Genomic DNA, 24,903 nt, shown 5'->3' on the forward strand with positions numbered 1-24,903 from the left:
GAGCCGTTTTCTTACGTTACAGCGCCTTTTTGAACCATTTCGCATACGCAGAGTGGAAGAAGAAAAAAGGAACCGGGTCCTACTGTATTGACTGGGATGCCATACGCCGACTATTCACGGGTGCGATCCCCCTACTGCTCCACACGGGAACTTTTGCCTGCTCTGTTTCCAGCCTGGGCCGGTATGTTCCTCCTTACCAACCTGGACATTCGCAGCTCCCCGCGTCTGCCCATGTTGAAGCCGAGCTTAGGGCGGACACCCGATCGGCATAGCACAACGTATGGCAGGGGTCCCAGTCTCAAGCAATCCACCGGTTCCAGCTCCGTAGTAGCTCGGTTACAGACGCGCGCCGCCACGTCCAGCTGATACCACGCCCCTCAATATCACCTTTTATACACGCGCAACAGTAAAGCGTCTTCTATACGCCAAAGCGTCTTCTATACGCATCGGAAAAAAGTAGAAAAGGTACAAAAGGGTTCGAAAAAAAGTTCTACCACTTATCAACGTGAATAAGTCGGCTCTGTCTTTGAGCGGGCCGTTTCTGACTTGCAGCGCGTTCTGACGCTCCTAGGACCGGAATAGGATTGATCTAGACACAAAATCCGGCTTATAAATACTCTCCCCCTTTGAAGAGTCTCTCACTTTCGTCCACTTCATTTCTTCTTCGATTTGCTGAGCAAGTTTCTTCTGAGTGATCCAATCTCCAGCCTGTCGAGTGAGGGACGCCTCTAGTTGCCTATAGCGCCGATGGGACTTTTCCAGACGCTTTTGAAGCTCGACTCGATCGGCCATATTGGTGCACACCTGAGACTGAAAAAAAAAACAATCACATCCATAATACTTGATTATTTTATCTGTTACTCTAAGGTAGTGAGCGTCTTCATGGGCTCCTTTCAACTTTCTAATGAGATCTCCGTTCTCTATTTGCAGCCTCTTTACGTCTGCCTTGAGACTGGCTACCTCGACTAGCAGCCCCTTAGAAAAAAAATTCAAAAAAGTTCATATATTATATATCAGATTACCTCATTTTTCTTCATGACGTCTTCGACTCGCATAGGCGACGTCTTATTCGCTGAAAGACTCAGCGTGTCACTCAACGTCTGCACGTAGGCTCGCTGAGAAATCAACGCCGTCTCGTCGTCACTGTCGGGAACGTTACGCTGAAGCGCCTTCTCCAAAGCATGCTAGACGAAAAATCAATAATTATCAATATTTAATTTTTTTGTCTTATATTAATTACTCGCATTCCTCTCTGCTTGCGTTTTTCCGCGACCAAAAGGTCCTGAAATCGTTTTGCGTGTTCCTGCGCCTTGACGACTTCTCCGCCGAGTTCGCTCAGCTTTCGATTCGCCTCCGTCGTTCGTCGTTCGAATTGCTGAAGCGTTCGCGTTGACAGTTGACGCGACTGCATCGTTTCGCGTTTCAGTCGCTCGTTCGTTCGAGCCAATCGCTTCGCCTCTTCGCAGGCCTGATAGAGCTCCATTTCGACGCGTAATTTTGAATTCTCCGCTTCCATTGCCCGTACGATATGCTCCTTTATCTGCGAGAGAGAAAATGTTCACCTCACTCGAATTGACTTGGTGTTTATTTTACCTGTCGCTTTAGTTCATCGATTTCGCGGTAAGAAGGCCCTCCGTCGGCGTCTCGCGCTCGTTTCTCCACTTTACCGGCTAGTCGTTCCTCTTCGAGTGCAATTCGCTCCGATACGAGCTCGCTTTCGCGCAAATCGAGCGCCGTTTTCGTGCCGGCGAGTCGCTCGGACAAATCGGCGAGACGATCGTTCTGTTCGACGATTTCCCGCTTCGCTGCGTCGAGTTTCTCCGTCCAGTTCGACTTCTCGCGCATAAATGCCTTGCGTTCGGCGGCGAACGCCGTTTCGCGACGTCCCAACTCGCGCCGATCGACGTCGAGCTCGCGCTGAAGCGTTTCGTGGCGTTTTTTCGACGATAGAACGTCTTTGTACTCGTTTTCGAACAGAGCGGCGGCTCGTTTGAGATCGCGCACTAGGTTCGCGTTTGGGGCGTGGACAGCGGATAGTCGAGCGCGGAGATTCTTTAGTAGGGGCGCTTCGCTGGACGACGCTGTCATCGCTTTCGTTTCGGCCGCTTCTAGAGCTTCTAGAACGCGATCGTTCTTCTCGTGGATGGTTTCGAGTGAGGACGTGAGTTTGGCGAAGAGGGAGAGAGCCTCTTCGGCGGCGGAAGAAGGCGGCGGCGTCGAAGTGTTTTCGTTCATCTTGGAGGGTCGCTACGAGACAGGAGTTCCCCGGACCTCGTCTACACGTGCCCTATAAACAATTCGTAAATGCTATTAATTAACTCTCAGATGTAAAATAGAAAACTAGCGATGCTCCCTTCAGTCGTCCAGCTGGCAAAGCATTGCTACACCTCGATCAATCCAATGATTAGAAGGCCGGTTAGATGGCAAGTCAATTGACAAAACGTAATTCGTTGAATGGCCAGTAGTAGACAGCGTCCCTCGACGAGCACTCGTTTTATACACTAAGGAGAATTATTGACTCTGGGTAGAAAAAAACTACAGTACGTCGATCAAACCTGGACACGAAACCGTTTTCCTTTTTTCAAAATTTTCTTTTTCGCCAGGTTTGAGCCAAATCTACCAAGAAAGTTTTCTAGGTTATTTGCACTCCCATACAATAGTCTTAGCCCTACAATTGGGACCGAGTCAAACAGAACTTTGGGCAGGGATTCTGCTATGACTTTCTCGTGTCGATCCCACCTTGCACCTTCCATGAAAAATCCTCTCACGTATGCGCCGTCATCCTGAAAGCAAAAATTCGTTTTCTAAATATATCCCATTGCGAGATATCTTGCCGGAGATTTTGCAGCGTTTGATTCGTCACTAAGAACGTCGAATTGAAATCCCAAACGATCAATCGGAATTCCGTACTTTCTCGCAAAATTTTGCATGGTGCCTATCTCAGAAAAATTAGTTGAGATACTCTCGTGTCGTCTGACTTACCTGTCAGAAACGACTGAGTAAAATAGAACCCAGATATCCAAAAAACCGTCGGAGCGCCTTTCTTAATCCAGTTCTGTAGAGCAAATGATACAACCCCTATTGCTTCAACTACCCCATAATCTTTCGCACTCGAAAAAAAGTCAGTCGAGCCATCAAGTCGGCAATGTAACCGCCTAGAGGCTTTAGGGACGGATACGACTTAGCTGCCCATAGCGCTGGAACCTGAGACGAATTTTCAGCAAACGACACAACGAAAATGTATTATACTTTTCCAACTAGCATGCTGTTGAACACCTCCTCCAGCTCCGATGACATGACTACGAGACCCCTGACGGCTTTTCTCAAGTCTTCCAGACTTGAGCGAACAACGACCAGTAGGCGATTGAATCTGTTGCGTATCAGTGCTGACGTACAATGAGGACGGAGTTCGATCGCGTACCGTATCAGTTCTTGAGTCAATACCGTGTTCATTGACTCGTCGTAAAGAACGGGAAATTTCGACGTCACCGCTTCAAGATCGAAATTAGGAGGAAGCTTCGACAGAACGTCGGACGCTAGATCTTGAATTATGCTCTGAGATGATTTGCCTCCACCAGAAGTCTGGCAAAACGATTTTCACTGAGCTCCGTAATTACGGGAGTCTGACTCACCTGTCGTGGAAGAGTGAGAAGTATGCTATTGAACAACTGCTGCGTTTCTTTCTGGTCCTTTGTGATGTCTGCATTATCGTGAAAACCGTATACCTATTACAAACATTCGAAATAATTTTTAGGAGAATTTATTAATTATAAACTTGCCTCAGGGTGGGGTGTAATAGGGAGATCTCTGATGTAATCAACGTACGAATCAAATTCGCCCTAAAGAGCACGCGTAGGTTCCAAAGCGCCTATTAGAGGCAGTGCGTACATCAGGAGGAGCGAAGTAAACTCTGCTAGGAGAAAATCTGTAGTCGTCATCGAAAATTTGGGGGCAATAGAAACGATCAAGAAGGCTGACGAGAAGACGTCTAAAGGAAGAATTAGAACCCAATCATAATCTGATGAGTGATTGCGCAAACCTGTCCAACTCGTCTGTCACTCGACCGCCGTAATTGCACTGACCCGTCAGATAGGAAAGAGCATCAAACGGAACCTCATCGTAATCATTTAAAAATAGCTAGAAGGACAGGATGGAAAGAAACGTAGGGTAGACTTTACAGAGCTCACTTGAAGTTGCCTGACGCTAATCCTTAGATCCGATTCGTTGAATTCGTACGGAATGTTCCAGCCTAGAGGACCGAAGTTACGTCTCTCTTGAACCATAGCGTGGAAAAAGCAAAGGCCAAAGAGAAGCTTTCTCCACGTCTAAAACGACGGAACCAATCAGATCGATTGTCGCATTGACGCTAAAGGTTTTCGTATACCCGAGACTTGGAACAGCCAGAAAAGAAAGATGGATCTGAAATTGGGTCATTGAGGTAGGAACGAAGAAGATTTGCGCGAAGTCCCTTCGGCGGTTCGTTCGTCATCTTCACCCCTAAAGGCGATTAGTGATACAACTGAACAAAGCAAACATTTTGATTATACCGTGCTGTAGTACGAGAACAGGAAAATCTTCCGAAGGATAACTGGTCAGCCACAGCCTGAAGTCATTGTGTGTTCTTCCAGGAAAAATTGTCTACGTCAAAACGGTGGAAGGCTGATCAGTCTGCAAATTAATAAATCTTACTTGCTCGCAGATCTGCTCCAGCTGCGGCATCCAAGAAACTGCCAAGTGGCAGTTCTGCAAGATTACCCAGTGACCGGCTACAATTGCCTGGGAAAAAAATTATACAAATCCCCAAAAAGCAAATAGGATCGCGCACCTTTTCAATCATTGACGCCGCAATAGGACCCTGGCCCTGGCCCAAAGAAATGGTATTGCACCGTTCACCCCCCATGCCTGCATAACAAAACTAAATTTTAAAAATTTGAGCTCTATGCTCCTACCCGTATCATCAGCAAACTTAAGGAGACCGGCCATAGGATCGGCTCCAGGCGAAAGGATGAATATGAGAGGGGAGTTGGAGTTGGAATCGGCAAAACTACTCGGCAAGTCAAACGTAGGCGGAGTTATATACGTGAGACCCATGCTGTCAACAATGAAATCCTGAACCGCTGGAATGATCTAAAAAACGGTGTACTTTTACTACAATATTTTATACGGCGTACCTTGTCGGGTCTCAGGCATCGAAGAAGGATGAGATTCTGCAGACGATTGGATACAGTGCGCCATGGCTCGGGCTTGGCAATGACATGCGGCGTAGACGAGTCGTAAACGGTTTTCCACTCGGACAACTAGAGATTTCTCATCGCAATACAGAATTCTGCCATGGTGAAAAAAACCTTCTCTTTGAAATTCTCGTGTAGTCCTCGAAACGCTGGCAGCTGCGAACATCGAACAATTTCTGCCCACGACTTGTCACTCAGCCAGTCCGGCGCCGGATTGGGATAGGGATTGTCCAAAGCAACGCCGCCTGTTAATAAAAATCGCCACTCGTCGTCGTCAACTTGTCCCCTGGAGAAACAGAAAGACTTTGAAAATACTCAGTGGCATTCCTGTAGGACTGACCTGCTTCGCAAAATCCCTAAGGTGAGAAGGAACGAGAAAAGCAGTTTGTCCTTCTCGAACAGAGAGCGGCAAACGTTCTTATAAATTCTACAAATCGTGACCAGATTCGGATTCATCGCTAGCGGAATATTTCTATGGGAGGCTCACGATTCGGTGAAGTAATCGTTTAGATTCGCTATGCGCTCGCTAAGATCCGCAGACGGTCGACTGTTGCCTATTGACTGCAGAAAAAGTCCGACAAACCAAGTCATCGAGTACTGATACATCGGATCAACATTGGCCATGTCGGAAATGGTAAAAAATAAAACAGCGGAATGCTTGGCCACCTAAACACCGCTGTACCAATGACGAGGAAAGCCAGTGAATGTGTAATCGTTACAGGTTTGTAGCCGTCTCTCGTCAAATCGATTTGGCGCTCAGTCACAGACGCAGCTTCCTGCTTTCTCGATATTTCGGCAGACAAGTTCTTGCTGCTCGACAGAACCTATACCAATCTGAAGTGAGCACAGAAGTCTAGCTTTTAGTGGTGTGACCTGTATAGCCGTTTCGTCCTCGAGAATGTTACCCTGAGACGAAGACAGAACTTCGAGAATTCGACCTTCGATCTCCTTTAGCTATAGACTCAATGATGAAATTTGTTTTTCGTGGTATTTTCAAGGCCAACGTACGTCTTTTTTATTTTTGGCTCCTTCCACAATTAGTTCGTTTTTCTGCTGTTCTAGTTCGGGTCTCTCTTTGGCGACAACGATTCCGAGGAGCTGGTCTTCCAGACCGGCAGGTGTAATCATGAAGTTTAATACAGTCACCTGCATTATAAAGAAATTAATCACACAACGAAAAACATCAATTCAAAGATACTTTGATAGAAACTTCTGGTAAGAAATGAGGATTTCGAAGCCTGGTAGTCACATAGAATCTAAAGTCCTACAAAAACTTCGCACCCATACAACTTCATATGCGCGTATCTTACGCGAGAATATTCAATCAGATTTTCTCCTAATTTTATGTACTCCACGCCCCCCTAAAAATCAAAATCAAAACGAGATATCATATGACGTCATTATTGTGCGTACCTGTCGAACGGTCTGCTTTAAAAGTAACGGTTCCAATAGAGGATCAAGCTGCTCGCCAACGTTCTCCATTAGCAACGGAGTACCAAACTATGGTCATAATAATACAAAGACTTGTGACGGACATTTAGTGCACTCGTTACTTGAATGCAATTCTCAAGTGTTCGAGCGTAATTTGGATCCGACAATTTGACAACCTAAAACCAAAAAGTGAAGGCCCCACAGCTCGGTTCGTTGACTTCGTTCTACTTCTAAATTGTTTGGCTTTTCCAAATTTTTAATCCATTTATTGGCTTGGCCTTGGGGATCAATAATGAGCGGCCATCGCTGGGCGTTACTCACGATTATAGCATTGTCCACTGAAAAGCTACACAACGAACGGTGGTGTCATTTCCAAAAATTGAACTGAGCAATACCTGTCCACTGGCAGACCCGCTATATGCCACGAGCGGACGACAACCGGATCGCCCAACGTCGAATTGAGCGAAAAATTACTGGAGCACGGTATTCCCTTGCTTTCACACTGATCCATCCATTGCGTGACAATTTTCTGTATAAAATTCGAAGATTCTAAAAGAAATGTCGTTTCTCTGACTACGTTACCTGTCGAAATTCCACCGTGAACGCTCCCAAATAGGCTACAATTCCAGACGAAAGGAGAACGTCTCCCACCACGTTGTGCAAGTCGTTTCCAAGAGATTCGGCAGCCTGCGTCCATCTCTCCCTCTCCCCGCCCAATCCATTGATGAGTTTCTCAGCTCGTACGAGTTTCTGAGAGCAGATTTCGATGCTTACTTCTAATTCCTGAAAAGCGAGTATAGTCGGACTTTTTGACCGGTTTTCAACGTGCTCAAGTTCACAACACAAACCTTCTTTTTCTTCTTCTTGGCCTTCAAGTCTTTATTCAACGACGCAAGTTTCTGAAGAACTTTATTCAGGGCCGCCCTCTTTGCCTTCAAATCTCTCAATTTCACGGCTAATTCTTCCTCGGCTTCAGCTAACTTTTTCCTTTTAGGTGCAACGACCTAGTAGTAATGATATGCGCAGAAAAATTAAATAAGAGTGGGAACAAAATACCTTGGCAACTTTGTCGTAGACTTCGATGGCTCGAACCCAGCTGCACAGGCCTTGACACGCCGACGAAATATTTCGCATTTTCACCGGATCAAAGTCCGGATGAGTGACGTATTGCGAGCGAATTTTCTGAATGACGTCGTTTGGTATGTTGTCCTTGTCGAAGACTTTTAACGATTCGAGAAATTTCAGATCGCTGAGAACCTGAAGTGCAAGCATCATAAATCCTGGATTACTAGCTAATGAGTTATATACTCTTTTCGAAGGGCCCCAATAGTCCTGAATCACTTTTCCCATGCCACTTGGATCAGGCTTTCGTTCAGGCTTGATTCCCTAATCCACACATGCAGATGCCTTTTTAATTAACAATTCTACCGTGCTGTACCTTCATGATACAAATTGCTTCCATGACCAACTTGACGGCAGACGGAGGACTAACCATTGTCTTCATCATCGCAACATCCTGCGGCTTGAGAGTATCTAGAGCAGCTATCGCTTCCTCCAGCAGAGGAATAGCCACAGCTAAATCGCGTTCACATTCTTCCTAATAAAATATTTAGCAATAACGTACTCTAAATCAATTAATGCAACCTTCATTGCTTTCGATGCAGCAGCCTTTTCGTTAGCAATCATTTCGTCAGCCTCGACTGTCTATAGGGAAGAAGTTACATAATGTGAATTTCGTCTCCTCGCACAGTACCTCTCGTTTGGCTTCGACTTGCTTCGTCTCCCCTTTAATCGTCGTCACGAGTCGATCCGTTTCTGCGCTCGTTTTAATCAGCTCCGGCTGAAGTTCTTTCAATTCTTTTTGCATGACAGCCACCTGAATAGTAAACCGTTTTCGCGAGCGCGTACTCGAGAGAGTCTACACAGCACTTGAGTAGCAGCGAAGTCGAGCTTCTCGAGACCGGTCAGATAACGATTCCTAGCCGACAGAACGCTACGTCTCTTTTTGTTCGCCAGTATCTTAAACGTTTTGATGAGTTCCAAGTAGGAATTCGGAGTCACGTAGTTATGACGACGCAGAACGTCGTAGTAGCTAAAACGTCGCACCAACGTTAACACCGCGGGGGACTCCGGGCCGAGACTAGAGATTATCTACCTCAAAGAAAGCTCGCGAACGCTTTCGTGAAAATGCTCAAACATGCCGACGACTTTGCCTCGAAGTTCAAAAGGAATTTCCACGTCGTCGAGAAAGTGATCGGCCACCCTGACCAGAGCGTCCTCGGGCCACGCCTAGAGAGAAATCACAAAGGGGAAACGGTCCCTCCCAACACAGTTCTTGCCTGAAACCAGTCGATAGTGCAGCAATTGATGAGAGACGGAAATTTCCGAAGGCGATTGCGAAATGCGTCGCCCACCGGGCTCATGCAAAGAACGACGTGCAAATGCGAACGAACTCGTTCGAGAAAGAAGTTATACATTGCGACGGCCGTCGTGTCTATTTTAGCGGACTCGTCGCGAACAACGAGCTGCATCTGTAAACCAAAAAATAATTCAAATAAAATAAGATAAATGATTCTTGTCTCGACCTTTTCGATTATTTCCGCTTTTTCTTCGGCTTCGAAAAGATTCGGCACGTCGGCTGTATTGAGAATCATGCTGACGTCCTCGAGAAAAGACTCGTCTTTGATTTGATTGTCGCCGAAGAGAAAGACGGTTGGCTGCCCTTCGAAACCGGCCATTTTCATCATCTTCCGAACGTCCTCGCGCCAATCGGCAGTCGTGTAAGTCTTCGTGATTTCGATCTGATAGAGCCGATAGTCGGCCATGTGCGCCGCCAATTTCGCCGCACTCTGCCGTCCGGAGCCGCTGATTCCGACGAGCAGAGCGTGACCTTTCGGCTGCTTCAATATTCGACTGATACGAGAAACGTGCTCGATTGCAAAACGAAATAGAACGAGAGGCATCGGCGTCTTGCAGACGACGTTGTAGTCGTCGAGATAATGATCCATGACTTTCTGCAGTTTGTCTAAGTCCTTGATCTCGTCGTAGATCTTCGGCTCGGCATTGGGAACGAGGTAATCTCCGTAGAAGAGACTGAGAAGAAAAACCGTTGATCATATATGAGCTAAGACCCTGTATTTACCTTCTCATATTGTCGTCAACGACTTCACTCCTGTATTGCGTCAAATGAGAAAAGAGCGAATTGAAGTTCGACTTGAAATATTTTCCAATTGAGTCCTGCGTACAGATTGGGTTCAATAGGAGACCTGCTGTGCGCCGGCGCGCTCACGCACCTTCACTATAGCAAAAAAGGCGGACCGATCGCTGTCGTCGATTAGCCGATCGTAAAAAACGCGATACACTTCGTGGACCCACAGTCGGATAACTTTGTCCGGTTCGCTTGCTTTTGTGTGAGGAAGCAGAAGAACGCCCTAGCACAAACCAACTCATTCTATCTCGATGCATGCTATAGCATCTCCATCATACCTGAATGACTCTCGAATAATCTCTCAGATTGAAAACGTAGTGTGACTTTAGAGGCGTTGGAAGGAAACTATTTATCGACTCTTTGTAAACAGCAGTCGTGGCATTGATGATAATCTAGCATAACGAATTCTACAGGAACTATGTATATATGATGGCGATTCTTACTCTCCCTAGTCGACGTATACTTGAATCAAAGCCTTGGCCAAAGTGCCAATCGATGATGACGCTGAAAATTCCCTTCATCGTCTCGTCGTCGAATTCGTCGATTGCGATGATGTTATAGTGACGAAGCAGCCGCTCCGTCACTACGTTTCGCCCGCCGCCAAAAGGACCCATCGCCGACACAATTTGAACGTCAACCAGTTCAAGAGTACTCGTGTCTTTTCTAAAAGAAACGAGCAGATGAAATCTTATTTACGATTATCGAGCTTTTTACCTGTCAAACCAGCACTTGTGATCGGCCCATTGTCGTAGGAGTTCTATAGGCGGTTGCGCGCCGTATTTCTCCTTAGCCGGCATGTTGAGATCGTCGACGAAGACGATGCATTTTTTTCCGAAGGGAGGCCCATACATTCCTTTTCGCCTCCTGTGCAAACATAATTATTTCAAAAACGACTAAATGTCGTGGATAGAAATAGACCTATCGAGCTTCGATAGAATGATTTCTTGAGTCAATCCGGCTGAAGTCTGAGCCGAAAAATTAACAAAATTTGGAACGTATCTATATAACATTCTTTAGAGCACAAACTGAGACGAAAGGAATGAGAAGTACTTCTCTTTAGACAGGTTTAGCAAGTAATTGCTAGTGAGAACGCTCTTTCCCGTTCCTGTAGGTCCAACGAAAAGAAGGGATTTCTCTTGAGACACAAAAGTCCCAAGAAAATACGTTTGTCGGACTGTTTCGCGTGTAGGAACAATCAATGAGCTGATCTAGACGTATTGGGCCATTCATACAATCATGACCTAGCCTCTACGACGGCAATTTCTCTTACTTTGGCCGTCTCTGTTAATTCCAGTCTTTCAACGGCGCTTTCCCAGCTTCTCCACACCCCGCTGACCGCTTTATCGTAAAAGTAATCATACACGGAACCCTTCTGAGGAAACTGGCAGTGCTTAGGAAGCTTCAGCCGAGCCGGACGCGGATGAGTTTGACTGATACCAGCAGCAAGAGGACGAAAGAACTGATCGAATCTAAAAACGCAATTGGCTCGTAATAAAGTTGTGTGTTATCGCGCTACTTTGATCGGCTGGGTGCGTCGAGACCACCTCCTATGCCCCAAACGACTGAAAAGAGAAAGAAGCTTTGGAGCCAGTTGTTTATTAGCGCTTCGGCCATGCTCTTCTTTTTCTCCTCTTCCTCTCTTTGCCGTCGCATGTCGCTGACGGACGTGACGATAGACAAGCTGGAAACCGGAGCTTCAGCAATCCTAAGAAACCGATTAGGAGAAAGACATGTAGAATGATATAACGTTATACCACAGCTCGTCGAGGAGACACCCGTAGAGCGTAAGCATAGCACGAACCAAATAGATTGGCGACATTTTGACGAAAGAGCGGCAATTCCGACCGACAAATTCCAAGCAAGGAGGAACAAGCCAATCGACCATCAACTAAAAGTTTTCGCTCGTTTGATTTCCTTATTTAAAAATGCTAGGAACCTCCTTACAGTGACCATTTCCCGTTGAAGTTCGCTGAGCGAGTTGGGAAGACTCGTCTCGAGCCAAGACGTCGCTCGCGGTTTCCAACCGAGTTGAGAAGGCTCCATGTAGATCATTCCACATCTTGAGCATTGGCACAATTTCGTTCCATCCAGAAACAGCAAACGCCCTTTTTTAGTACTAACCTGCTCACGGTCGCCGGAGACGCCTCTTCCAAGTCCGCAGGCTCAAAAATCATCGTCTGCTTTGGAGACATTTGAATGATTTCTCCGCTCATCAAGCAAAGCTGTGTACGTGTACCGCGGTGCGAACACAGCAGGAATGCAGAAAAAAGAACGAACGTACCTTCTTGCTATCGTCCAGCACGGTGTTCATGTTCTCGATCCACAGCGTGTCGACTGGTCCGTCAAAAACGATCCACTTGCGATTCGGAGACGACGACTTGGCAAAGTCTCGAAACGTCTTCGCCAAAACGCCTAAAACATTCTATTAATTGTCGCGCGTCAACGCGCGCGAATGATAACCAACCATCGGTCCATTCGTGCGAAACGGGGTCAAAACAGCCGTAAAGCTCGCCCATTGTAATCGCTTTGGGATTAATAACCCGGTAATTCACCTAAACGGAAACCCTCCATTGTAAATTCTTCGCTGGGACATCGGGCTTACTTTAAACTCGTCCATCATCTGGCATTCGTTCAGTTCTCCCAACGATTCTGCCAATGTTTTAAAAGCAGACGTTTTCCCGCCTAATGTGCCGCCAACAATCATAAATCCGTGTCTCACGAGCATCATTTCGTAAATCTGAAAAACAAAATGAAGCGAGTCTCGAGCCAAACGTTTAGTTCTCACCTGAACGATTTTTTCGACAAACCAGGGCACGGGTTGTAGCTGTCGTCGCGCGATGCTGTCGAGCAAAGCGTCTTCCAGCGTCCCGCGATCGGATTTCGGCAGCGTGACGCCGGGAAACAAGTCCGACGTGATTCCTTCAAAGAGCGGAATATCGTGTGAGAGGAACTGAGAGAAGAAAGATGAAAAGCCGAAGTAGGATATTTATAAGCCGTACTTTCGGCAAATTGACGTCATTAATCGACTGCAAAATCAAGATACTCTCCTCCTGATCAGGACATCGTAGCTTCAAGTTGCCGGCCGCAGTCAGAACCGATTTCACAGCGCGCATCCCGTAATCGTAGTGATGTTGGGAGGATAGCTAAAGCATACTTCATTTGACCGATTCCCTAGCTACCCCGGGCCTACCTGTTCAGAACACAGCTTGTACGTCGCGACAATTTTCCCGGAGAGACTTCTCGCATTAACGAAGCCCATCGAATAGAGCATTATTTCGGCGATCATCGCATAGTCCGGAACCATCATCGCGACAGTACGAAAGAGCACCTATATTAGAAAGAGGAATGAGAAAAAACGAAATAATGCAATTATAGGTCGTAGTGCCTTCAAATTGTCCGGGAGTTCGGCACGACCAGCGTAACCGGGATTCATCGTGATGAATATCGTGCACGAAGGATCGAACAGAATTTCGGTTCCTTCGAAGACAAACTTCTCCAGCTGCAGCGCGACGGCCCGTTGAATACTCTGCACCTGCTGAGCAACGACGGACAAAACCTAAACAAAAAGGCCCCCCATTACAAAAAAATTGACCAGGTGAAACAGACAAACCTCTAACTCAATCCTATTAAATTCATCGAAACAAGCCCAGGCTCCCGACTGAGCGAGCCCTTTGAAAAACTTCCCCATCGCCTTGTAGTCCAACCCGTCGCTGCAGTTGAAAACGACGCATTGCTTGGCGACGGCCTTGGCGAGATCCTTGCACGTCTCCGTCTTTCCCGTTCCGGCGGGACCCTCGGGAGCGCCGCCGAGATTCAACTTCAACGCGCCCATCAGCGTCCGATAGCAGCGATCGGTCAGCGGCGTGATGACGAGACGACCGCTATTGCCGAGGTATTCGTACGCGTACGGAACGACCGTCGTGATCATGCACACGGACACGGACGCGTCCGCTGGCTGGAAGTAGTAGCGCAGTTGACTTATCCATTGAAAATCGTGCGGATTCGAAACGTCGTCGGCGCAGAGCTGAGCGACAACGTCGCGCGCTTCAGAAGAAGAAAAAAAAGCGTTGTGAGGAAAATGTTTTCTTTTTTAGGTCTTTCGTTACCGTGGACGTCGGTGACGATCAAAGCCCCGAGCGTCGTTCTATTCAACAGGCTCAGTTTTCCTCGCACGACGTCGACGATGTCGTCGATTTGACGACGGCACTGGTCGAGATAGTCGGCCATTCCGCCTCGGCGTTCCATCGCCGTCGCGACTTCGCGCGTCCAGTGAATGCAATTGCCGGCGAGAACGACTTGACCCGGCCAATCGAGAACCCAACGATTGCGCGGCGTCGTCGCGTACGCTTCGACCGACGACGAAATGACGTCGCGAAGACTTTTTCTCATTACTTCTTCGACCTTTAGAAGCCACTTTTCGACCATTCCTTTTGCGTTTGCCGGAAAGATGACTTCGGAGAAGTCGACCGATTCGCCTTCGGATGAAATCATTCCTATGATTTCCGTGTCTCTGGTGAAATTCAGCTTAGCAATGCCCTCGAAGCATTTCTTCAAGTGAGGTTGAACGCGAAGGGGATCCTTTGTCTCAGACAGAATTTCAAGCAGTTCGTCATTTGACAAGAAGAAAAACCTACAAAAAACAAGGTCAATTTCATTATAGCAAGTACCCGCTAGTGACAACCTAGGAAAGTAAAGGCGTTTCTTCTCCAAATACTCATTGAGGCCACTCTGAATTTCTTCTAGGAGGTTCTGCAGGCACATTAGAAGCCAAATAGCAAAAAGAGGGTGTTTTTTCTCACGTTTGATTGCTCTAGACGACTAAGCATATCGGCTCGCGAAGTCACAACCAAAGCCTTCGTATCTTCAACAGACGCTGTCATAATTTCTCTCCTAGAAACAAAAAATGAGTACAGCACCGAACCTGCACGAAAAATTCCGACCAATTTATATCGACGACGGTAAACTTCCGCGCTTCGTCCGGCATCTGATGAGTTATGTCTTCAGAAGTGAAAATGGGTTCCAAATAAAGCCAAGTTGCCTGAACCTAGAAGAAAGAGATAGACAAAGACGTCCTCCTTATAACGTTCCCCGGTACCTTTAGCCAATAATCCATAATGTCCTGCATCAGTACGAGTTTCGTTTCCCACTCTTTGACGTCCTCCTCTATCGGGCCGACAAACGGAGATCCTTTCATTGTCTGCGTTTTGACGAGGTGATCGTCCAAGAGGAGTTGAATGTCATCGACGGCGGACAGAATGCTGATGCCTGATTCCCTGTAAGGTATAAAAGAAAAGTGGACGTCTTCCCACTCTCCCAGCATCTTCTTTAACGCCTGAAAAAAACGCCCACGATAAAAACACGTATTCTTTAATGTCTAGCGTTGTTACCTTTTCTAAAGAAAATTCCTTTGCCGCGACGTTGCTAATTTCCTCGATCTCTTCCATGTAAGGCTGAAGATCGCAGTCGAGCATTTCTGAAAGCGATGTGTCCGGCTGAGGGCTGACGTCAAAGCCAACCTACGCCGGTGTTAGATACTTACCAATAAAGACCGAGTGTCTTACCAGCTCATTGATTTTATCCCAGTGTCTTTCCCTGAGACCGGGATTGCAAACCGCCTGAACCAGCGGCAAATGCTCCTTGAAGTCTTCGACTTTCCGCTTGAGAAGATTGGAGACTTTGAGTGGGCCCGGTACGTCGGCAAACGTCTTGCTTAACTTGTAAGCTATTTTCCATAGCCCGCTCACCTTGTACGAGGGAGAGAGAGAGAGGTCACTTTTTATGTTTATTTGAGTTACGTCGCCCTTACCTCGTCATCTAATTCCTGCGGATTGAGGGACAGGATGGATCCCTGAAGCCAATCGTCGTTCCGAGTTTGAAATTGAACGACAGAATTCCACAGCTTTGTAAATGGCTCCAAGGCACTCAAAGCTCTGGCGATTTGCGGGAACGAGCTCGGCTCTTCAACCCGCAAGAGCATTTCTTCGTCATTCATCTCAGCCGTCTACACACCCCATATACCAAAAAAATTTTTAATCTAAAAAGTGCCCACCTTCTGGTCAAATTCGTGAAGTTTTTCGCGAATTTTTTGCACCGCCTCCGCATTACTTTCGGCTTCGGTAATTCGATCAAGTAAGCTTAGTTCCTTCACGTCGTTCTCGACAGCTTCGACAGCCGCCTTCAGTTCAATTCGCCTTTGAGAGAGCTCCTCGATGACGTCGTCCTTCTGCTTGCCCAGACGACGTTCGCTAGACAAAAAGATAAAAAAAATACAAAAAGCGATATATTTATGCGCACGTTCTCTGAATGATTGGCACTATCCGTTGAAGCCACGAAAACGTAATGCCATTCAACTGCACGTCCTCCGGAGACAGCGAAGCGTACGTCATAAGAAAAGTCAGATTCGGCAGCGCTTCGATAGAAATCAAATCCTAAAAATCGTTTGAGCGCACCCCGTTCTCTTCTCGTCGTATCCACTTACTCGCATGTCTTGCACCAGTCCTCGATGCAAGCCGTGATTGAAGTCGAGCAGTTCAACGAGTTCTGCCGTCGTTTCCGGATGCTGTCCCAGTCGCAGTTCGATCGACTCGAATTGCGTGCAAATTTCATAATTCAGTCGTCGACTCTTCAAGGCGACGTGATTGATGAGACGATTCGCAAATCGATGAGCGAGATCGCGCAAAAACTAAAAAAAGATAATATAAAAACGACACGGGAATCCGAATTTTCAAACCGTCATCGCCGGTTTCACGTCAATGAGAAATAATTTCATAGGCACGAAAGGAAGTTTGTCTCTCACCGCCAGCGACGTGGCCTTGAGTTTGTTGAGCTCGCGCGCAAAATCCTCTAGACTGTGTTCTCCTTCGAGAAAGAGTTCAACGAATTTTTCCGCTCTTCCGCTGCAGAGATGATCAAAGCCTTGGTACTCAGCTCGATATCTAAAAGCTCGCTGGCTATAAACGTCGATTTTTTCCTCCCCCCGTATTTTTCTTTACTTCGCTAGGCCTATTGAATTTGCTTCCAAGAGTCTTTTCGTGAATTTCTTCGCTTCTGCTAATGCGTTGTCCCACTTCTGTATCGCGTGCAGATTGTTGTTGCCTTCGAGAGCGTCCTCCTCAAAAAAGAGCAAGTTGTCGACGCGAGGAATATCGGCTAAGGAAGCCGGCAGCGTGTCGAGCACGTCGCACAGAGCGTCCGCCACTTCCGACACGCTAGGCGAGAATTCGATCGTCTGACGAGCGGAATTCCCTTTCTAGAAAAAAAAGTCATACCTTATTGTCTAGAGGGAAGGTCACTCTTACCATAAAGATAGTCAGGAACTGGGGATAGCAATTGAAGTCGTACGAGTAGGGAGGCCGATAGTCGTTGCCGTCCGCGTAGCGATTCAGAAGATCGACGTATTTTTTCAACGTTTCAAGAGTCAAACTTTTCAGCTGATTTGACATGAGCGTCGCAACGCTGTTCAAAAAGAGAAACATCTGAGCACTTCGTTCTTCCTGCACCGCACCGAAACGATCTCGAGAAAATATGCTTTTGCTTCTGACTTACTTTATCCAGAGGCATTATATCTTCTATTTCGTTCCTGTAATCGCTGAGGATGCTGGCGCACGATGGGATCCATTCGGAGCGAAGAAGATCGGCGGTGCGTTTGCACTGCTCGCGAACTTCGTGCACGTAGCTCGATAAAGTCACGGGAAGCGGCACGGATTCAAACGAAAAGAGTCGAAGCGTCGAATACCTGAACTAAAGTTTTTGCAAGCCGTATAAAGAAAAGCAAGCACTTCTCACTTGTCTAGCCACAGTTGATGCAATTTCAGCATCGCCGGGTGAGTGATGAATAGATTTTCCTGTAGGAACTCCCTCACCGGGCCAACAGACTCGTGCCAAGGGAACGTTTCTCGACCAGCCGACAGGGGAGTCTGAAAGAAAGATTCAAAGAGTGCGACCAACTTCAACAAGCAAGCCACCTGATAAACAGGATAAATTCCTAGTCTGTTCTGCTCTCCGGGATCAAGAAGAACATAATCCAATATGCTCTTCTTCAAAGACCTCAAATAATCCTCGTTCATTTCCTAGACAAATCCTCGAGAGTCAACTTTCAATGAAACTATGAAATACCCTCTCCAATTCTTCCAACGTTGATCTGAATCGTCTCAACGTCCCCGGCACCAAACCGACGGCGTTATCCACGTGCCGTCGATTGAGCGGACACAGCATTCCGCGCTCAATGCAATTCTCAAACACGCTAACGTATCGCTCGAGCTGAGGCGACGGCGGACGTCCCGGTCGTTCGAGCCCCCACGTCGAAACGTCGGCGGACGGAAAGCGCAGCGCCAACACGGCGCGCGTCGCCTCGTCCGGACACCGTCGCGTCACGAGACCGTGCGAGGCGACAAAATCAATCCACGCATCGTCGTCTATCGACGACGACGGCGGCGCGGCGGACTCGTGGACGGAGATAAGCGGCACGGACATGGCACGCGTTTCAACGAGAGATCGATCGACTAACGAAGTCCGACTTTTCCGGGACGAATTTCCGCCGCCGCCGCCGCCGCCGGCGCCGCCATCTTGAAAACCAGACGTGCTATAGATAATCCTTGAACCGGATTGCTGAACTCGAACGCGACGCAAAGGCGGCTCGACGGGCAGCGACGGCGTTATCATTTTCGTCGTGGATCGTTTTTGAATAGCCGTTCGAGATCTCGCCGACGTCGTCGATTTTTTGGCGCCGTCGCTGGGACTAGGACTGCGCTTTCTCGAAAATCCGTTCGAGACGGCGGATGAGAAAGCAGCGCTGCTCTTCGTCGAAGCAGCGCGACGACGACGACCGAAGTCGTACAAACTCTGCGACGCCAGCTGACCGGAACGCGCCCCCCATGCGGTCCGACCTTCAAAAAAAAAAGAAAGATAAAGCTCTTTCCCCCCTCGAACACGGAACTGTCCCCAAGGCGCTAAAAAACCAGGGACAAAATAACGGGACACTGGAGGGCATGAACAACGAAAAGCGTGAGAAATTTCCCCATCTCACTCCTATTCGACGTCGCGCCGCCGCCGCCGCCGCCACCGTCGTTGCCAGCGAATCTAGTCGCCTTGTATATAGCGTCAGTGGAGAGTTTGGAAGCCGTGGGAGTGTAGTTGTTTCCAATGGAGTCGCTGCGAAACAATAACAGACGCCGTCTTCGCGCGGCTCCGCTGGGTCCCCTCGCCTACCTGACGTTGCGAAAAAAGCGCTGCTCCTTGTACGGCGACGCTGTCGTGTAGGGACCGGCGATGAGAACTTTAGGGCGTTCACTTAGAGAGGACTAAACCCGTGGAAATCGATAAGTGTAATCTACGTTTTTTTGCGACTCTATCTCGCCTTGGGCGCGTCGAGACGCGGCAGGTGAGCCATCGACGTCGGACGGTGGCTGGCGTCGGCGAGAGACGGCAATTCCTTTGCGGAGATAGAGACAATATATTAGCGATTGGTGATTGGCTTGGAGGCGTGCCGTGACCGTCCAGTGTTTATGTGCGTCTCTCGTCTCGTCAAAGTCCGATTATACTCGCCTTTGCGTCGGTTCTTCGCGTCGTCGTCATTTTCTATTGAAATTCCAATTTTCTGGACGATTTGAGCATCTGCTTCGTTTTCGCTAGCCACTTTCTAAGAATAACAACCTGAGTGACGCATCATGCATGCATGCATGGGCTTCTATGGCTTGGTTATACTTTTTGTTGCAGGGAGCAGAGTCAATTTCCTGTGGGCGAACGACAAAACACTAGAACCCGGATAGAAAAACAAGGCATTTAGTCCAAAGAAAATCTAAAAATTAGAATACGCTCGAAATAGATAAACGAATGAATAAAATATTTTTAAATACTGAAATCCGGGTGTCGGGGCTACTATGCATGACGTCATTCTAGCAACCGAGCTGTCAGCGCTGTAAGCATTCGTTGACGTAAACAAAGGAGGTCCCGATATGCGAGAGAGTTTGTAAAACGACAACTAGAAAATCACGTCATCGCTCTAGCAGGTAAGCTAAAGTATGAACTCTAAAGAGGGGCGCTGCTAACCCCAAACCGCGGAGTCGACTCATCGACGTCAAACTGCTTTCAGACAAAAAAATCGCAAACCATGCAACCCGAACTGCCACGATTCCAACGTGGACGTCGAAAGTTGCACAGGGCTGCAAAATTCGCAACGTTAGTGATTGGAATAACTGCGGCAGCAGCCATTCTCAGCCCTAATTCGAAACGTAAGCCTTCTACTCGATGTCTCGGTTGCAAAAAGAAAACGACAATGCATGCTATAGTGGGCGGGGTTTCAAACTCTGCAAGTTCTCGTCGAAGCGGACGGTCTCTCCTCTACGCAAACGAGACCGCCAACGCGTCGACGACGACAACGCCGAGTGCAACAAACGCGTCGTGCGCCGACGAGCTCGAGTCGCTCGGCTTCGACTGGAGCGAATTGGAAGAATTGGACATAAAGGAAGAGGAGATATTCGCCGCGTGCACGTTCGACGTCGTCGCCGAGTTTCGCGACATCGACGTGGAGACGGGCAACATTAGTTTGCCGTGGGAAGAGTGCGACTTCGAAAGAGATCACTTACCCGTCTTATTTGTCGTCGTTTACGTGCTGGCAATTATCATCTTGTTCGTCGGTAAAGGGACCCTCCTAATTAAAAATTATTTTATGATCTTACTTTTTTTTCTGCAGGCTTGGCCATCGTGTGCGACGATTTCTTCGTGCCGTCGCTCGAGGCGATTTCAGAGCGGCTCGATCTGTCCGAGGACGTCGCCGGGGCGACGTTCATGGCGGCCGGATCGTCTGCACCGGAGCTCTTCACGTCGATTGCGTCGGTCGGCGTGGCAAGCGACGTCGGCGTCGGAACAATAGTCGGGTACGAGACTGCAATGTAAAACGAGATTCGATGATGAGTTTTTTATATATAGGAGCGCAGTGTTTAACCTGCTCATTATTATTGCCTTTACCGCTCTTTTAGCTGGACAGGTAGGGTGCCTCAGCCCGGACGAAAATAAGCAGTTTTTGATAATATTTTTTTTCTTTAGGTGCTGTCTCTTGACTGGCGTCCTTTGGCACGCGACTCCTTTTTCTATTCGCTATCCATCGCTGTTTTCATTATTGTCGCTTGGGACGGTCTCGTGCAGCACTACGAGGCGGCAATCCTGCTCGCTCTTTACATAGTCTACGTCGTCGTCATGAAATTCAATAAGAGTCTGATGAAATGTCTTGCGGCGTGCCGGTAAACGCAAAACGAGCTTCGCGACGAATACAAAACGATGTCCCAAAATAGGCGAGGCAAAGTGAGTCCGGCAGCGCAAGAGGAAACAGCAAACGAAATATCGGAAGAAGAAGAAGAAGAAGAGGCATCTGTATCTCCTCCGGAACAAGTCAGAGCATCGTAGAATCAAATTCCCTTTAAATGAAAATTCTCCTGTAGGGAGTGATCGGACGAGGGACCGTCGCCGAGATATACAATCATCGCTTCACCCATCTAAATGCCGGCGAACTCTCCGGATCATTCGTATGACGTTCTCTATAGTCTCTTCTTCTCCCAAAGCGAATCCTTGTTTTACGTGTAGGTGCGTCGAGGAAGCGACGGTCCGAGTCAACGCCGTTCGTCCTCCTCGCTCAACGTCATCTCAAGCCGCCGTCTCAGTTTGGACACGCGGAGAAACCAGCTCGACGTTCCGTTGAGCAGCGTCTTAACGCGCAGCTCGCCCAACGCGACGGCGGCGGCGCTACCGACGAGCAAGCAAAACGGTCACGCACGGCCGCCCAGCGCTCCCCGAACCCCGCCACCTACCATAGTCCAAACGTTCGTCACTCCACCGGACGACGACGACGACGACGACGACGACGACGACAATCTCGTAACAAAAGCCGAATCGGAATTCGGCTCTCAAGTCTCCATACCAGCAGAAAAAGACGGAGAAAAGAGAGACAAAAAAAACGACGACGATGATTCGATGATGAGACCCGTTCCGTGTTTTCCGCCGATAAACGCTCACTTTCCGTCGCTCGAGTCGGCGACGACGTGTCGCGGTCGCACGCTGCGCGGTTTCAAGTGCGCGTACAAGTGGGTCGCCTTCGTCGTTTCGTTTCCGTTTCTCTGCCTCTTCACGTGGACGGTGCCGCCGTGCTCGAAACCGCGTCATCGCAAATATTATCTCCTTTCTTTCACCATGTCGATAGTGTGGATTTTTGCGCTGAGCTTTGGCACGGTGGCGATAGCCGGACGAGTCGGCTGTCTTCTTCACGTCGACGAATACACGATGGGACTCGTCGTCGTTGCCATAGGAACGAGCATTCCAGTGAGTGTTCAAAATTTCCGAAAAAAATTTCAACTATTTTTACAGGATCTTCTGAGCTCGATTCTCGTCGCTCGGGACGGATTTGGCGACATGGCCATTTCCAATGCAATCGGTTCGAATATATTCGACATCGATCTTGGTATTGGCTTGCCGTATCTGATTCGTATTATGATTGAAAAGGGGAAGCCCATTTTGCTGCTCACCCCGGTGGAATTGGTAAGAAATTTTCATTTCAGTTGAAAATGCGCGCGAATTTTTTGTTTCTTCTCTAGTTGGCTTATCGGCTTGGATTTTACGACATTATTCCTCATGTGAAATTCGGCATTATCCTGCTTCTAATTCTCGCTGTAGCTCTGCTAGTTTTCATTGCCGTCGGATTCAAACTGAATCGAGTGATTGGCGTCGTCTTCGTCTTCCTATACGGTTGTTTCCTCTTCTACGCCTTCTACCAGGACATACACTGTCACAAGATGAGAACGTGCTAACGAAAAACCGCTTTTCTTCGATCGCAATGCTGTAAAGTAGTGTACAACATCATTCGAAACGTTCCCGTATGTAAACCAACATGTCTGGTATCTGAATCGAGCTTTGCCGCCTTTTGCGAACGAGTATATCTTTGTCTAGGTCGCAAACTGAGGCAGACGGAAGCTAAAAGAGTGCTCGACGAAGCGACGAGACAGCGGCGACTCGACAGGCAGCTGGAGGCTCTCGAACGCGATAATTTTCACGAAGATCCGCACAAGAACGTTCCCCAGATCACGCACAAATTGCCGTCGTTTAGCGAAGAGCCTTCAGGTTTAGTCCAGAGTCGATATCGCGCGCGCGCAAAAAAGTACAGTAACACTTTCCGCGTAGCCAAGCGACGAAAGACTAAAACAGAAGTCCGAATCGGACAGGTAAGAACTTTTCAATTCAAACTTTCGCTAACATGTCTCACGTCGTTTTCTGAAGCGATTTCGGCGTTCGTTTGCTGCTCTACTCGAAGAACTGGTGCGCGGAGAGAAGAAAGTATTTCCCCTCCTCGCACATCTCATTCCCCCTTCTAGCAAAACGATCCCGAGGCGAAATCGAGGCCCAATTACCTGACGGCGGCGGCGCCGCCTTCCAAACTTCCGGAGAGACGATTTTGCGCCGTCTGCGGGTTAGGGTGCCGTGCACGTGCCTCTCAGACTATTCTATACGTTCTTTCTTTCTTTCTTTCTTTCTTTACTAAAGATTCCCTAGCAATTATACGTGCATCACGTGTGGGGCTCGATATTGCAGCGTTAAGTGTCTGGAAACTCACAAGGATACAAGGTATGTTGTCTCATGCAAAAGGCACGTGTTCAATGTATCACTATTGCGCAGGTGTCTCAAGTGGACTGCATGAAGTGTACATAGGAGTGTTTAGTACTAGGTCAGACTTACTTACTTTTTGCCTGTGAGAAATTGTTTCAATTCGGTAATAAAGTCTCTCTGAGCTTGCTGAATCTAAAAAGATCAGACTGTCAATTTTTTTCCAATTGCGTAGTAGGTTTTCGTACAGCAGCCTGTTTTTCCAATTTTTCCCGCTTTTTGTCTCGCATTTCTGCTACGACGTCGTCTTGTTGAGCTTGTCTTTGAAGAGAAAGAAGCTCGTTGCAAAGTGACTGCTTGCGTCTCTCCACCTTTATTCAGTACAATTAGGCTGGAACGAGTTAACTGATTTTACTCACAGTCCTGAGTGCCTTTACTTTATCTTTAAGCTCAAACCTTTCTTGGAGCTAAAGAAGCAGTGACTCTTTCAGAAAGATTTTGTCTAAAAGCTTACCATATCAATAAGGACGTCTTTTGCGTGTTGCAAGAAAGTCTCCAGCGCCAGCGATTCGTCAGGACTGCCACATTCCTCTAGAAAATCATCACAAACCTCCTTCAACACGGTGTAGACGACATCAATGTCCGTCACCGACGACGAGCTTCTCTTTTTACCGATATCGAGAAGCCAAATCCCGTCGTCAACTAAAGACATTTTATAGTAAAAAAATCAAGCTTGGCTATAGTGACGAAATTACACTGCGACTCGGCTAAATCAATCTGCTTCCTCGGACGTTTCTTTGCAGGCTTTCGCTTTTTGGTCTTCCCGTCTTCTGGCACCAAAGTCAAATCGTGGGAGACCGTAGGAAGCGTTTTCCGCGACGGCGAGACAGCCGCTAATCGCCTTCGCACGCCCGCCGTCGGTCGAAACAGGCCCGAAGACGGCGTCGCCGATTGAAGACGAGACGGAGACAAAGTATCAGCCGTTTCCTCGACGTCGCGAGGCTCTTCGATTTCTTCTCTCGGTGGCTTGGGCGTCGAGATCGACGACGATTGGCCCGTCTGCTCTTCGATCTTCTTCGCATACGTCGAACGAGTGACGATGCTCGACGTGGGGGTTCGGACGCTTTTCGGTTTGGGAGTCGACTTTGGAGGCGATTCTTCGCGCTCCTGCTTCGACAGTGATCGTTATGACGCTCTTTGCCCCGTTCGATCGTTACCTTTTCTGATGACGTCGTTGCGCCGTCTTCTTTCCTTTGCTCGGCGAGAATCGCATCGACGTCGATTTTGACTCGACGCGGTCGGCCTTTTCCTTTTCGTCTATAACGATGTTTAGCAAACTTAGTGAGCGACGTAGAGTTGCACTAACAGCTGAGCGGCTCGCAACAAGAGGCCAGCAATGCGATCCTCCATTTTTTTTTCAAACGTAACGACTTAACGTGCGCATGAATA

At 48.0% G+C, this 24,903-nt stretch overlaps 5 protein-coding genes and 1 long non-coding RNA gene across 11 annotated transcripts; 3 read left to right on the forward strand and 3 right to left on the reverse strand.

The window, feature by feature from the left end:
- Positions 1-36: 36 nt before the first annotated feature.
- Positions 37-2,340, reverse strand: LOC136195077 (uncharacterized). The gene is made up of 6 exons (XM_065984344.1): positions 1,594-2,340; positions 1,241-1,540; positions 1,023-1,184; positions 862-975; positions 643-810; positions 37-589 (listed from the first exon to the last, which is right to left on the reverse strand). Exons 1-6 carry the CDS (start codon positions 2,233-2,235, stop codon positions 491-493), a joined length of 1,485 nt encoding a protein of 494 aa, XP_065840416.1. The 5' UTR covers positions 2,236-2,340; the 3' UTR covers positions 37-490.
- LOC136195091 (uncharacterized) lies at positions 443-1,255 on the forward strand. The gene is made up of 2 exons (XR_010671774.1): positions 443-867; positions 931-1,255. It is a non-coding gene; the product is annotated as an uncharacterized lncRNA (long non-coding RNA).
- LOC136195068 (dynein axonemal heavy chain 3-like) lies at positions 2,292-23,308 on the reverse strand. Of its 2 annotated transcripts, XM_065984331.1 has the most exons (87): positions 23,117-23,308; positions 20,836-23,049; positions 19,573-20,752; positions 19,414-19,507; positions 19,226-19,300; positions 19,078-19,169; positions 18,896-19,020; positions 17,986-18,755; positions 17,835-17,939; positions 17,656-17,786; positions 17,416-17,605; positions 17,169-17,363; positions 16,863-17,119; positions 16,601-16,805; positions 16,349-16,552; positions 16,165-16,298; positions 15,920-16,115; positions 15,677-15,871; positions 15,432-15,614; positions 15,258-15,386; positions 14,966-15,202; positions 14,811-14,914; positions 14,670-14,760; positions 14,552-14,619; positions 13,977-14,500; positions 13,481-13,914; positions 13,256-13,426; positions 13,061-13,198; positions 12,870-13,013; positions 12,656-12,820; positions 12,473-12,607; positions 12,335-12,422; positions 12,152-12,282; positions 11,992-12,092; positions 11,815-11,929; positions 11,625-11,758; positions 11,387-11,575; positions 11,141-11,339; positions 10,921-11,078; positions 10,789-10,869; positions 10,585-10,734; positions 10,314-10,533; positions 10,149-10,262; positions 9,956-10,093; positions 9,805-9,899; positions 9,248-9,755; positions 9,002-9,193; positions 8,818-8,951; positions 8,592-8,754; positions 8,416-8,538; positions 8,307-8,366; positions 8,101-8,259; positions 7,971-8,048; positions 7,719-7,919; positions 7,511-7,666; positions 7,245-7,445; positions 7,058-7,191; positions 6,891-7,008; positions 6,785-6,838; positions 6,645-6,731; positions 6,542-6,592; positions 6,430-6,495; positions 6,240-6,377; positions 6,105-6,185; positions 5,951-6,055; positions 5,719-5,897; positions 5,572-5,658; positions 5,346-5,517; positions 5,172-5,297; positions 4,950-5,127; positions 4,826-4,902; positions 4,690-4,776; positions 4,548-4,638; positions 4,385-4,497; positions 4,188-4,325; positions 4,040-4,137; positions 3,889-3,988; positions 3,780-3,839; positions 3,633-3,725; positions 3,422-3,582; positions 3,250-3,370; positions 3,112-3,204; positions 2,983-3,055; positions 2,835-2,935; positions 2,673-2,783; positions 2,556-2,616; positions 2,292-2,501 (listed from the first exon to the last, which is right to left on the reverse strand). In XM_065984331.1, the coding sequence occupies exons 4-87, from the start codon at positions 19,441-19,443 to the stop codon at positions 2,356-2,358; spliced, it is 12,615 nt and encodes a 4,204-aa protein (XP_065840403.1). In that variant the 5' UTR covers positions 19,444-19,507; positions 19,573-20,752; positions 20,836-23,049; positions 23,117-23,308; the 3' UTR covers positions 2,292-2,355. The 2 variants fall into 2 exon arrangements, with proteins under 2 accessions (XP_065840403.1, XP_065840402.1); XM_065984330.1 differs by having other exon boundaries at positions 9,002-9,755.
- On the forward strand, positions 19,765-22,745 carry LOC136195072 (sodium/potassium/calcium exchanger 3-like). Of its 4 annotated transcripts, XM_065984339.1 has the most exons (11): positions 19,765-19,877; positions 19,961-20,099; positions 20,157-20,504; positions 20,561-20,744; positions 20,797-20,854; positions 20,914-21,107; positions 21,159-21,255; positions 21,306-21,389; positions 21,448-22,179; positions 22,225-22,395; positions 22,452-22,745. In XM_065984339.1, exons 2-11 carry the CDS (start codon positions 19,979-19,981, stop codon positions 22,662-22,664), a joined length of 2,202 nt encoding a protein of 733 aa, XP_065840411.1. In that variant the 5' UTR covers positions 19,765-19,877; positions 19,961-19,978; the 3' UTR covers positions 22,665-22,745. The 4 variants fall into 4 exon arrangements, with proteins under 4 accessions (XP_065840411.1, XP_065840410.1, XP_065840408.1 ...); XM_065984338.1 differs by having other exon boundaries at positions 19,765-19,887; positions 21,448-22,395; XM_065984336.1 differs by having other exon boundaries at positions 21,448-22,395.
- LOC136195087 (zinc finger HIT domain-containing protein 1-like) lies at positions 22,691-23,648 on the forward strand. Of its 2 annotated transcripts, XM_065984360.1 has the most exons (7): positions 22,691-22,751; positions 22,804-22,974; positions 23,035-23,075; positions 23,131-23,169; positions 23,226-23,320; positions 23,395-23,475; positions 23,527-23,648. In XM_065984360.1, exons 1-7 carry the CDS (start codon positions 22,745-22,747, stop codon positions 23,546-23,548), a joined length of 456 nt encoding a protein of 151 aa, XP_065840432.1. In that variant the 5' UTR covers positions 22,691-22,744; the 3' UTR covers positions 23,549-23,648. The 2 variants fall into 2 exon arrangements, with proteins under 2 accessions (XP_065840432.1, XP_065840431.1); XM_065984359.1 differs by having other exon boundaries at positions 23,395-23,648.
- On the reverse strand, positions 23,372-24,885 carry LOC136195085 (uncharacterized). Its single transcript, XM_065984356.1, has 8 exons — positions 24,821-24,885; positions 24,672-24,771; positions 24,210-24,621; positions 23,969-24,156; positions 23,874-23,921; positions 23,703-23,825; positions 23,591-23,649; positions 23,372-23,540 (listed from the first exon to the last, which is right to left on the reverse strand). Exons 1-8 carry the CDS (start codon positions 24,862-24,864, stop codon positions 23,516-23,518), a joined length of 999 nt encoding a protein of 332 aa, XP_065840428.1. The 5' UTR covers positions 24,865-24,885; the 3' UTR covers positions 23,372-23,515.
- Positions 24,886-24,903: the final 18 nt, after the last annotated feature.

Source organism: Oscarella lobularis, chromosome 14, assembly GCF_947507565.1.
Source record: "Oscarella lobularis chromosome 14, ooOscLobu1.1, whole genome shotgun sequence".
Lineage (NCBI taxonomy): Eukaryota > Metazoa > Porifera > Homoscleromorpha > Homosclerophorida > Oscarellidae > Oscarella > Oscarella lobularis.